This window comes from Eulemur rufifrons, chromosome 18 (genome assembly GCF_041146395.1).
Source record: "Eulemur rufifrons isolate Redbay chromosome 18, OSU_ERuf_1, whole genome shotgun sequence".
In the NCBI taxonomy this organism is placed as follows: Eukaryota; Metazoa; Chordata; class Mammalia; order Primates; family Lemuridae; genus Eulemur; species Eulemur rufifrons.
This window is the reverse complement of record NC_091000.1, coordinates 17,193,657-17,207,784: the sequence shown is the minus strand read 5'-3', so window position 1 is coordinate 17,207,784 and position 14,128 is coordinate 17,193,657. Positions and strand designations below refer to the sequence as shown.

The following is a 14,128-nucleotide window of genomic DNA, read 5'->3' as shown; positions in this document are numbered from 1 at the left end:
ACAAACCTTTATGAGAGATAAAATAGTACAGAGCTAAATAAACATATGCATATATACACAAATGGGTAAAACAGGCAATCTGAATAAAATCAATGGATTATATCAATATGAATATTCTGCTTATGGTATTGTACTATAATTTTGCAAGATGTTGCCACTGGAGGAAACTGGTAAAGGATACACAGGATCTCCCTACATTACTTCTTGCAACTGCACTGAATCTACAATTATCTCAATAAAAATTTCAGTTACGAAAGACATTGTTTTTTTAAAGTTTAGCCTAGGAAGTCAGTCTTCCTGGAGTCTCAATTTCTTTCAGACTTTGAATTAAATAGTGTGGCTAGTGTCAAGCATAAATGACTTACATTTGGGACATCAACTGCCACCTCCCTCATGGCACTGGGCCTGATGTCATTCATTCCCTGCAAGAAATCATTCAGAGTAATCTTCACCATGCCAGCAACTTTGCTATCAGTGAGGTTAGGCTGTTTCCTCAGGACTCTCCGCATGGCACAGAGACCTGCAAAGAGGAAAGTAACACGAGATATGTCTTTTACTCTATAAATGCAGACTGAACAGTCAATGATAAAAATACAAGCCCCATGCATATTATAGCATTTACAATATTTTGCTCTTGTGTGAACGTACAGGGGTGAGGTGATAGGTGGGAAAAGAGATGGAAGAATGTGGAGGACAAAGGCAAAAATCCAAGTGCTTAGTTTTGGCAATGATAATATGACAAACTGACACTAAATATGAGAATACAGGTATTTTACAAATATAAAATAGGACTTACAAAACAGTAGCCATAAAAAAAGACCATAAAGTTTATCAAAATAATTTGTTTAGAGAATTTCATTTAAGAGAGTAAAATATTAAAACAATAACATGACTTTGCCCCTGCCCTTTTGGTAAATACATTCAAACTAGAAACACAAGGTTTTGAGTCACTGGGATAATATCTGAAAGGAAATATTCAGTTGGCAGTTGGAAATGTGGCTTTGGAACACAAGAGAGAAGTAGACTTCACAGTTATGTGAACTTTCCTAGAGAAACAGAAGCATCGATGCAAGGAAGGTAGACACAAACTCTCCAAAACAGAGGGTTGAGTATCTTTCACCAGTAAGAAAAAAGTGAGTAATACAAAGACACTCAAAAAATAGATCCCCTGCTATCTAAAATCTAGAAATCACTTATTTTAGGCCTATCTTACAAATACCCATTTGGTTTTTCTGCCTTCCAAAACACTGAAAAACGATTCTTTACTTTTCTGCTTATCTGGAGAGTAGAAGCACCGACTGCTTCTTTCCACAACTATCTTTTGAAGGATGTTTATATACAGGAAAATAGAGTGTCTCCCACCAAAGCAAAGGATAGACATGCTTGCTGCCCATTATAAAAGATTCGGGTTCTGTAAGTTCAAGGTTCCCCTCCCATAATTTAACTTTGTATGGACTCAGATGTCAGCCAGCCCACTGTGTCACTCTGTGAAAACTGAAACTTAGGGAACTGGTACAAATGCTGCTACTCTAGCTACTTCAGTTGCTGTAATTCTCTGTCTTTTTTGTGACTCTTCTGCAAGCACTCATGGAATCTGTTAGTTTGCAAGTAGGGTATAATCTCAGACCCTTCAGTTGTGACAGAAAAATAAACATTGCTATGGTTTGAATGTTTTTGTCCCCTCCAAAACTCATGTTGAAACTTAATCCCTAATGCAAGAGTGCTGGGAGGCAGGACCTAATGAGAGATGCTTAGGTCGTGAAGGTGGACGCCTCAGGAATGGATTAGTGCTGCTATAAAAAGGGCTTGCAGGAGTGGGCTCACTCTCTCCTGCTCTTCTGCCATGTGAGGGTACAATATTCCTCCCCTCCAGAGGACAAAGCATTCAAAGTACCATCTTAGATGCAGATACCCAGCTCTAACCTGCCAGCTCCTTGATCCTGCACTTCCCAGCCTCCAGAACTGTGAGAAATAAATTTCTATTCTTTATACATTACCCAGTCTGTGGTATTTTGTTATGGCAGTACAAAATAGACTAAGATAACGTTAAATTAGGTTGCTTTATTGCTCAACATACTTATTAGTTAATGGTGCAGTAGCATAAAAAAAAAAACAAACTTCAATAATACAGATGGTCCCAACTAAAAATGGTTCAATCTACGATGGTCTGATTTAGGATTTTTCAACTTTACAGTGATCCTAAAAGTGATACATGTTCAGTAGAAACTGTACTTCTCTTGTGATGCTAGGCAGTGGCACCAAACCCAGCAACCCAGTCAGCCACATCTTTTCAACTTATGATATTTTCAACTTACAACAGGTTTATCAGGATATAACCCCATCATAAGTCAAGGAGCATCTGTATAGTGCTGTGTTGTATTAAACAGCACGTTGGTGGCCTGAAAGAATTTAAGCTGTTTCTAAAATGTTTAACACAAATGGAAGTAATCAAAAGACCAGAATAACTAAATCTTCCTCATGTCCAAAATGACTATTTGGCAATACCTGTCAATATTTCTAATTTGACCCAAATACTCCACTCTCACCTGTACTAAGATAGAAAAACTGAAACAGGGAAAGTGGTCTAATAATTTTCCTGCCACATTTGTTATCTCATGCGAGCATAAAATGTGACAATAAACAACACCAATTATTTTCAATTGAGGAAGAGATTTGGAAAAGGTAGGCAATGTATAGTTTTAAAAAGCATATATAATATAATATAAATGTGTATTTGTAAAACAACAAAACTACTATGATTTCGAATACAACCACAGAATTTAAAAAGCATATACAATATAGTACAAATGTATATTTGTAAAATAACAAAACTACTATGATTTCTAATACAACTACAGAATTTAGAGCTGGGCAAAATCTCCACACCTATGAGGATAGCAAGAAAATAGTAGTAATTTACCAGAGAAGGGAAAAAAAAAAAGCAAGAGAATAAAGAAGCATGAATTTTTCAAAAGTTAAGAATAAGTACAAAGACTAATTCTGTAATGAACATAGCACAACTTAACATATCCAAATAGTAAGTAAACATACATTTCAATGATGCAATCATTTCTAAAAATATTTTCAGAATTTTTAATTGCTTAATTTAGATTGTAAATCTAAATTTATAGAATTTATAGAAAATAAGTCTTCAAGCCTTGCTTTATCACTCATTTTAGTCTCTAGACAGGAATAAAAAATTCTATTGACTAATTCTAAAATAAACATATGATTAAAAGATGAAAATGGACCATCAGTGAGCATACTCAATCAAGAATTAAAAAATAAAGGTTTTTAAGTAAAGGCATTCTGGCCAAGTAAAGAGAGTAGATTAAATATAAGCACTTATTTTTGCTCCCTGTACTAAATCATACCCATAACTATGACTATATACTGAGTCCCATACCTCTTTCTAGTAAAGCATCAAACCTGGGGGTGCTCTTAGGGACTCACAATACACGTAGATAAACATAAATGGATAATTATTGTATAAAATAACAAAAATAATATTTTAGGAGTAAAAAGAAACAAAGTGTTCCCAAGTGTTTGCACTGTTCTCATACTAGTCTCTAATAAGCCAAGCAGACATATTGTAATATGTAGGTAATCACTAAAAGACCAGTTAAAATGTATAACTAAAAAGATAATGGAAAGAGGATGAAATAATAAAAATACTTTCTTATTTGAAAAGAAGGCAAGAAAAGAGTGGAAAAAAACATACAACGAATGGAACAAATAAAAAGTAGTACATTAAACCTAAGTATTTTAAGATATTACCCTAATATAAATGTGTTAAGTACTTGAATTAAAAGAATGACAATTATCAGATGTATTTTTTAAAAAACCCAAATGTATGCTGCTTATAAGAGATGTATCTGAAATGTAAGACTATAGAAAGGTTGAGAGTAAAAGAATAGAAAAAGGAATACCATACAAATAGAAGGATAATAGTATATCTATTATCTACTATCAAACAGGCTTTAAGCAAGAGGTATTACCAGACATTCAGGATAATAAAAGGGTCAATCTACCAAGATTATAAAAATTCTAAATTAATAGATGCCTAATAACAAAATCTCAAAATACATAAAAAATTAACTCAAATGAAAAACAGACAAATCTACAACCTTAACTTGCAGATTTTAACACACTTCCCTTAGCAACCAAAAAAAAAAAAAGATATAGAAGCTATGAAAAACAAAATTAACTCATTTATCTTAATGAGCATATATAAAAAACAATACCCAAAATAGTAAAATACGCTTTCAAGTGTATCTGGAATATGTACGAAAACTGACCATATGCTGGGACACAAAGCAACTCTCCACATAATCTAGGAATTGAAATTATGAAGTGTAATCCTTTGACCACAGGAGAATGAATAACAAAATCAGTAACAAAAAGGTACCAAAAAATATACAAATATTTGTAAACTAGTCGTTCTGTTTCTAAATAACTCATGCTTCAAAAAAATCACAATGAAAACCGTGAATTTTGTTAATAGAATAATGAAAAATATAATGAAAATCTGTAGGTTACTGCTAAAGCTATACTTAGACGGATACTAACAGGCATAATGTCCATGTTAGAAAAGAAAAAAGACTGAAAATCAATGAGGCACTCATCTTAAAAATTAGAAAAAGAAAAAAATAAACCCCCCCCAAAAAAAGAGGGAAATAATGAAGACAATGGAAATTAATGAAATACAAAACAAATACACACACACACAAAATCACCTACACAACCCTCACAGAAATCACTTAGTACATTCTTTTATTTCACAAATGAAGAAAGACTAAAACATGTGTCTAAGTTCAAGTAGTTAGATCTAAAAAATGAGTTGATGTTAACCTGAAAAAATGGGAACTGAGGCCAAAGAGGCAGCAGAGTATTCCAGGTAGAGGGAATAGCATATACAAGGCCTAGAGGCAAGAATAAGCAGAGCACTTTAGACATTACGTGGCCCTGTAGGAAAGACAAAATCCCTGTCCTCAAAGAGTTCTTATATATGAAAGAACATGTTTTAAATAAACCTAAATCCAACTCTATTAATTTGTCTGTAGATACATGATAAGATAAAGTATAGCCGATTGTCAGAAAGGGGAAAAGAACAATATGGAAGTTTACTGATTTGCAAAAGCTATAAAAATGTAACAAGGGATCCTGGAGATTCCTGCCACAGGCCTTAAGATTCTTTCCCACTCTGGAGTACAATGATTCTAGACTCTATATAAATGTACCCTCTTTTATATAATAAATGCTATTCTTATTAAATGTATTATCAGAGCTTACAGAAATTAAAGATCCCTGGAGCTATCATATTAATGCAACCAATCCTCTATAGCTCTAGCCATTAGCTCAAGTACAAGTTTAAATAAAACTTTGCTCCTTTGGCCATCAGTTACTTCATTAAACGGAAGATTAAAATATATCTTGTCTAATTATTTAAGTTTAAATAGCTTAAAATTCTATGATGCTAAGTTTAAATTATTGGCCATCAACCATTCCTAATGTCATACAGTAATCTATGCCAAGAGATTAAATTTTTAAAAATATGCATATTTTTAGAAACCAGAAGACAACGGACTAGAGGAGCAAATGGACACATGTACATCATTGATAAACAGAGCAAACAATCTATATTTCCTTTTCTAAGTTCGAACTTAATTTTTTAAAATGTAAACAAACAGAAACAATATTTCTATGTTCTTAAGAAACAACTTGGAAAAAAATAGGTGTGGCTAACTAAACAACAGATGTGTCATTTTGTTTTCATTATTTTATTTTCCAATGCTCTTAAAACTTTTAAGAATGGAAAACAAGATACAAGGAAGGGAAGAAAAGGCAAAATGTCTAAGGCAAGACTAATGTCAACACATTCTTTCCAGTGTATGACCCCTTCCACCTCAACCTCCATATCAATATCCAGATATAACCATTTCTGGACAAGAGCAATTATTTTAAACTCATGCTCTTCAAAACCCTCTGCTCCAGATGCAATCAACAAACATCATCTTGCCCCATGCATATGGAATCCTGTTACAATTTTATACTCAGTGCTTGCTAAATTATGGGTTATTTTTAAGAATGCAATTAAGTTCCTTCATTAGATAGCAACAAATAATAAATTTAACCTGATCAGAGGACTAATAATGCTTTTTAGAATTATTATCTACAGAAACTTAATTATATGAAGAAGTAACATGAAACATGGGCATCTAGATCTCATATCTGAATTCTAAAAGCTGAGCATAAAATTTCCTAATGATATACTCATGCATATGAAGACCAAAAGCAAGTATAACAAAAATCTAAGTCTCTCTTTTTAAAATATACTTTCCTCAGAATACCAGAACCAGAAACTTTGTTTTATCTGGAGTCTTTACTCTCCCTCAACTCTGTATTAAGTACAGACAAGGTGATGAATATCACTTGATATATTACTAGGAGAGTTTCATTTCTCACTGCTCATTAATAGAAAAGAAAGCAAAAACAGAATACTCTCAAAGAGGATATTGTGGTTCTCACTTTATTTATATTACAAGTGACTGCTGTAACTTAAACTGATTACAGTTTATTCTGAACCTCTTATCACTTTCAAAAGTTGCTTTTCAAAGTAATGGCACTGTGGAAGGCACACTTGTCTCCAGACTGAATCTTGGGCCAAGGCTTACACCTCACTAACTGCTTGAGTTTACATATATCCCATAGTCTCTTTCCATCTGTGAAATAAGGGAACATACTAAACTATCTCTGAAAAGGTATTCTAGTTCTAAAACAATCACTTCACTAGTCTCAGGTTTCAACAAACTTCCCTAAAGATACAGCTTGTAGTTTCAAATTTTTAATATCAAATTATTTAGCTGTCTGGCTTAGCAACCTTACTAAAATACCCAGTTCAATTAAAAAAAAAAAAAACTTGATCAGAGCACAATTCTTGTGCTAAGAGAGGTTAGAGATCCACAACTGGGAGGATTAAGGCAGGGCCCAGGTAATAGGAGAGGAACCAGGAAAATAATGAAGGAATATAGTTGGATCTGGTTTTTACCTGGTGGAGGAGAGAGGGGTGGCAAAAGGAGAGGGGGAACCAACTATATTTATCCTTTTTTTTATGGAAGGTACAAAAACTCTAAATAATAGCACACCATTAAAACTGAAAGAGTAATTGATAATCACTATCTCTGCTCCTTCAACTCTGAATCACTACTCAATTTAACATAATCTAGCAGCTAGGTACAAGATTCTTCCAGGGCTCTCCTGACCTTCCAGGTAGGAAACTAACCACTTTATGTCACTGTGGTCTCTAATACTATTGATCCTAGCTTGATTACCTGTGTGATTGTAAGTTCCTTAACCTCCTAACATAAGTTTCTTCAACTATAAAATAAAGATAACCTCATAGCGTTGTGAGGAAGAAATGCATTTATATATGTAAGGTGCTTCAAACAATGATGAACACATTACAAGTATTCAATGAGTGAATTAGTGTTAACTAATACTACATTATTTCCTCCCCCAAAAGTTTCCCTCATTTCATTTGAGTCACCACTTTCTTTGGGTTTTCTTCCCATCTCTCTAGCCATTCCTCAGTCTCCTATCCCAGATCTTTTTTAACAACCCAACCTTTGAATGGTAGTGTTAACCAAGATCCCGCTTCTCTTTTCATTAGCATTCTGAACCTCCCTGATCATTCATGTAACACCCAACACCTGTATTGTAATTCCCTACATCTTGAGCTCCATAAGGAGACAGCCCTCATCTGTCTTATCCACTGAGGTAGCCCCAGCACCTAGTGTAGTGCCTGGCTCAATAAATGAATGAATGAACTCTACTCGCTCTCTGTTAGTGATTTCATTCATTTCTATAACTTCAGTCACCATGTAACTGCTGATAACTCTCAAGTCCATAACTCTAACCCAGACCTGTCCGTATGTCCACAACCTGTAATTCAAAGTCCTACAAGTTAGACAATGTAAAGAATAAAGAGAGATGAAAGGCCGGGGGAAAGAGTAGGGAGGAAAAAGGTATTTCAATAGTACAGACGAGCTGATGATGGTTTGAACTATAGCAGAAACAATGAAAGTAGTTAATTTTTTTTTTAATTTCTAAGAAGTCAAATTTTGAATAAATTTGAAAATAGAGCTGACAGGATTTGATAAAAAGTAAAAGAAAAAGGAATCAAGAATAACTCTCAGAAATAAGGTTTATTCAGATAGACTAGTTTTACTTTCCTTTCCTCAAGTTTTATACTTTTATAGTCTTGGGAAAACCGCTCAGAAAATTTTCCACTAGCAATGTAAATGGTATATGTCATTTAGAGTTTAAACAAAATCAAAACTACAACCTGTTTTTCTGAAATAAACCATTCAGCTCCAGTCACTTCAAATGAGTAACAAAAGTAATACCTGGTTCACTAACAACAAAAAAATCCCTCTCTTGCCAAGCATGGTGGTTCATGTCTATAATCCCAGCACCTGGGGAGACCAAGGCAGCAAGCCAGGAGGACTGCTTCAGCCAAAAGTTCAAGACCAGCCTGGGCAACATAGTGAGACCCTGTCTCTATAAAAAATTTAAAAATTAGCCAGGCATGGTGGTGTGTGCCTGTAGTCCTAGCTACACAGGAGGCTGCAGTGGGAGGATCACTTGAGCCCAGGAGTTCGAGGTTGCAGTGAGCTATTGTTTGTGCCACTGCTCTTCAGCCTGGGTGACAGAGCAAGACCCTGATTCTACTTTAAAAAAAACAAAAAAAAAAACCAAAAAAAAACAAAAAACCCTCTCTATATAATATCTATAATATTTATGCAGTAGGACAAAAAAAACCCTCTCTATATAATATCTATAATATTTATGCAGTAGGACAAATTCTAATGTCACAAATCTAATATTCCATCACTACATTTCAGAATTACAAAACAGAGGGGGCAATTCATTGCTTTATGAGATATTATGCTGCATAATTACTGTTTATCCAGCTATAATAATAAATATATGGCCACTTATAAAATGCATTAGAGTGATATGACATATACATCAATTTAATTTGTATTCCTACTTCTGTTGCTCTACTGAGAGCCTACAGTGAACTCACATGTGGCATGAGATGGGTGGAGGAGGGAAGACTATGACTTTGCCTACGTATGACATAACACCCCCAAGTTCCGCAAGAAAATCCATCAAGGAGGCTACCCCAAAAGAGCCTTATCTAGTTCTAGTCTGCATATTCATATTGATGGGCAAGACCTTTACTGATCTAGTAAAAAATCACTACTCTAGTGAAGTAAAGGATTCTGACAGATTTCCCTGGTATTTCTTATATAGCATAGCCAAGAATAGTTCATAAAGTATCAGGAATATTGCCAGAATTCAAAGACACTTCTACCAGGAAACACATAAATTATATAAAATACAATTTTTTAAAAATGTTTAAATATCAGCTTGCCAAAGGCAAAAGAAAAAAAAAGAGAAATGCAGTGACATTTACCAAAGACCTATATAAATGATGACCACTACTGCCAGGCTATATTTCTAAACCTCATGAAAACTCTTAAAACAATATAATGTTATCCCTATTTAGCTGGTGAGGAAACAAAACTCAAGAGGTTGAATGGCTTGGCCAATGTTTCTCAGCTGGTAAAGTGTAATGTATTTGAATCTAGAGTTCACCATAATCTCTCCAGTAAACCCCAATATTTTCCTGGGCTTCATTTAAAAATACTGAATTTTTATAGAATCAATATTTTAATTTTAACAAAAAAATGCCATTGGCAGAATTCAAAAAATGGTAAAAAAGTTAGAGAACTTTTCATAAGAGCTGGACTATTATTAATGTGCACATAGTAGATGCGCCATGAATTCCTGTAAAAATAAGCTAGTAGGGAGTAGGAGGGAAGACTAATGAGCTATAAATTATCTCAGAACTAGGCCGGGCGCGGTGGCTCACGCCTGTAATCCTAGCACTCTGGGAGGCCGAGGCGGGTGGATTGCTCAAGGTCAGGAGTTTGAGACCAGCCTGAGCGAGACCCCGTCTCTACTAAAAATAGAAAGACATTATATGGACACCTAAAAATCTATATAGAAAAAATTAGCCGGGCATAGTGGCGCATGCCTGTAGTCCCAGCTACTCGGGAGGCTGAGGCAGTAGGATCGCTTAAGCCGAGGAGTCTGAGGTTGCTGTGAGCTAAGCTGACGCCACGGCACTCACTCTAGCCTGGGCAACAAAGTGAGACTCTGTCTCAACAAAAAAAAAAAAAAAAATAAAAAAAAAAATAAAAAAAATAAATTATCTCAGAACTCTAGACAAAACAGATAAAATTTTCCATTTCAAAAAAAGTTACACTAATTAGATTCAGAATTGTTACTAGACCTATTTAAAGTGCTATAATGACAAAAATCATTCTTTAAATAAGAGTTTTAGTTATTCCTGTTCTGTGATGCTATCTTATCAGAGACCAAGAATTTGGCATGAACATGTTGAAATGATGTGTAATCAACAAGGATGCTAAAGATAAATTCTCAGAGATGTGAAGCAAATACTTCCTTTCACTGTAAACAAAATGACTGAGTCCACTTCTTGAAGAAATCAAGCTCTATTTATATTCACTCTCCTGAAATGGCACAGGCAGCCTTAGAAGGATAAGTTTATAATAAATCCCTGTATTTGGAAAACATTGTTGCTAAGCATCTTCTAACATTCAACAGAATTTATATAATTCCTGTCACTGCTACATAATTAACATTTCATGTTTTTCCAAAAAAGTACGGTATGCTTATCTATGTTATTAATTTAAAACATTATAAATTTTCAGAGAATTAATAAAAGGTGATGCAACTAATTAATTAGAAAGGCAGCCTAATCCCAGGAGGAATACAAACATAGACATTAAATGTCAGGATGTGTTACAGTCAAGCTTGTAAACAACTTGTCTGCTTGAGATAAAACATTTCAAAATACAGCTGCTCTTTGCTTAAAAAGGTGAACTATAAAACATTAGGTCTTTGAATAAGTCATGACATATCAAACCACACTCTAGCTCAAAAATTAAAAAGAAAATATAACATTTGAAAATAAGAATCATACCCAATCATCAACATTAAATGTTGTATCTGCTCAGATAACAGGAGATCCAAGTGTTGAAAGCAACACTAACTACTATACTGTTTCCAACTTTCATATTCATTATGGGAATAAAGTTAAAAGATATGGAAAATATTTAATAACACTTGAATAAAATATTAGAAAAGTTTAGAATAAGCACACTCCAAAAGATACAGTATCATTCTAACAAACTATGGAATAAACTGTTAACTTTCTATCCTCTGGAAAAGCATACACAATCTACATACACACTACAAGGATTTAGTATTATTAAATAGTACCCCACAAACAATAACCTTTGGATTACAAAAATAATTAGAAAGCATAGTTCACTATGTTTTATGAAATTTTCGATCACTTCAATTCATGCTATTACTAGACATTTGTGCATCTTTTGTTTAAAAGGGCAGAGCTTCCTCCACTACACCACAGTCCAGGAAGAGGGAAAACCATCAGAGACACAACACACAAAAAGCACAATGAATACACAGGTCCACAAATCATAAGCAAGTAAATGTTCTAGGAAAAACACATGTCTGGGTTCTTATTTGTATCCTTAATTGTTAATTCTTAACTGTTTCCTTACTTATGGTTTTTCTATCTTTCAGAATTATTTGCCTTTTTAAGTTTTATTCAGAACCATTATACATACTTCCAAGACAAATCTGGACATTCATTTTTCCTTGAGTGGGACGGTTAGATGACGTACTTTTGAATAGTACATTACTATCATATAAAAATTCTGGGAAGAAACTCAACACTATTAGAGGTAGTAAAAGAATTACATTACCAAAATTTAACCAGTTATTTAAATAAGTTACAGAGAATCTTCAAAAATTAGGTAGTTGGCCTAAATTACTGATTCCAAAGTGTAGTACTTGGACCAGCAACTTTGACATCACCTGCAAGCCTGTGAGAAATGCAAATTCTTGGGCCCCACCTTCACCTACTGAATCAGAATACAGCCCAGAACTGTGTTTTAACAAACTCTACAAGTGATTCCTAACATATGTTTAAGTTGGAGAACCACTCACCTAGATCAATGACTCAAATGCCTGCTCACAGGCAAGTACAAGACTGGCTACTTCAAAAATCACTTGGGAAACATTATACATCCAGATTCCAGTTCCCCACTTCCCTTAACCAATTAAGTTATCAGGTGCAAATGTGTGAGCCTGAGTGTGCGAGCATGAGAAAAAATGTGTGTAGGTGCGTGCATATAGCTTCCCAAGTGAGTCTGATGCATAATGATGTTTAAAAACCAATAGTCTAGGTCAATGGCTCTCAAGTTGTCCCCATACCAGCAGCAACAGCAGCAGCAGCAGCACCCCAGAACTTGTTTGAATTCTCAGGCACCAGCTCAGATCTACTAAATCAGAAACTGTGGGGGTGGGGCCCAGTAATCTGCTTTAATAAGTTCTACAGATTTATCATGTGATTCTGATACATGATAAAGTTTCAGAATTCCTGTTCTAAGTGATCAGTCCTGAATTAAGAACATGTGAATGAATTTTAATTCCATGGAGGAGAATAAATAATAGAAAGAGACAGAATTAACTTATACACCCTTCTCCATCTCCTAAAGATGGAGTCTCTTAGCATCCAAACCCACAAATCTGGTTAAAGTGCCTTATCTACTCAGATATGCCAGTGGCCTCTCATAAGCAAAGCACAGTATAACTGTTAAACAATAAAAATGCCTCCTGAAAAGCACTTGTTCTAAACAAAATTAGTTAAACTCCACAGTGAAAGCCAAAGCCAAAGCCAAGAAATCTGTCAGTAGGAAGGCAAAAATGGACTGGAAATGTTAAAAAAGTAGCAGCATTTATTTAATGCAGCCTCACTGTCCTACATTTTTGAGGATTACATAGCACTTATAACTTGTTCTTTGCTACTTATAAAGGTAGGAATAACCACTTAGAGTTCCTTCCTTAGCACAAAGCAGGAATTTCCGAGGGTATGGGGAGAGGGGGTGAAAGGATGAATCCCAATAGGTGTTCAAAAACAAAACTAACCTCAACCCTGAGGTTAATAAACATTTTTCACCTCTACCAAGGGTGAGGGGTAGTAATTACATCTCCCAGCTTTCACATATATTTCTTAGATTATCCTTCTTCAATTCTATGACAAAATACTTATTGAGCACCTATAATTGTACAAGTCATTAATATTGCCTCCAAATATTAAGATATCACCATGACTCTTTTTTAAAAAAATAATTCTAACTTTATGAGTAAATCTAAGGTCAGTGTTATGCTTTTGACTTCTTCCATTTGCCCAAGGAAACTTACCATGTTTAAAAAAATAAAAAAGGTATGAGTCCAAACTTGCCTAGGTGTTTATTTTAAAAGACTGAGAGCCACTCAAATTATCCCCTAATAATTTCTCTAAATTTAGGTGGGATGCAACATTAAATGTTCAATTCTTTTATTTAAAACTAAAAGAGTAATTCAAATTTACCATATGGAATAATTTTTTTCTTACGTTCAATGCACACATCATAATATATGGGTATGCCAATGTATGTTCAATAAGTTGGATATACTTACATCCATTCTATAGCACTTACACTTAGAGTGTAATTGTATTGTTTTAAATGCTCACAGAATCACAGTTGTATTAGCTTTCCTCTAAGTCACACTATTAACCAAGTTTATAATTTACTCAAATTCAAGTTGTTGGTCAAAAATTATAATACAAAGGATCAATGAAACAAAAAGTTGGTTCTGTAAAAAGATAAACAGAACATATAGACTGTGAGGTAGATTAACCAGTAATAGGAAAGAAAGGATTCAAATAACCTCAATCAGAAATGAAAAAGATAGGCCAGGTGTGGTGGCACATGCCTGTAATCCTAGCGCTTTGGGAGGGCAAGGTGGGAGGATCACTTGAAGACAGGAGTTCAAGACCAGCCTGAGCAAGAGTGAGTCCTCATCTCTACAAAAACAGAAAAACTAGCCTGGCTTAAGCCCAAGAGTTTGAGGTTGCAGTGAGCTGTGATGAGGCCACTTGCCCTCCAGCTTGGGCAACAGA

At 34.5% G+C, this 14,128-nt stretch overlaps 1 protein-coding gene across 2 annotated transcripts in view; it reads right to left on the bottom strand.

Annotated features, from left to right (window-relative positions):
• AFG2A (AFG2 AAA ATPase homolog A) overlaps positions 1–14,128 on the bottom strand; it is a 241,320-nt gene that overhangs the window by 209,429 nt on the left and 17,763 nt on the right. For both annotated transcript variants that reach the window (XM_069493176.1, XM_069493174.1), the window contains one exon: positions 366–520. In XM_069493176.1, coding sequence (XP_069349277.1) covers positions 366–520 — 155 coding nt within the window. The remainder of the gene's footprint in view (positions 1–365; positions 521–14,128) is intronic.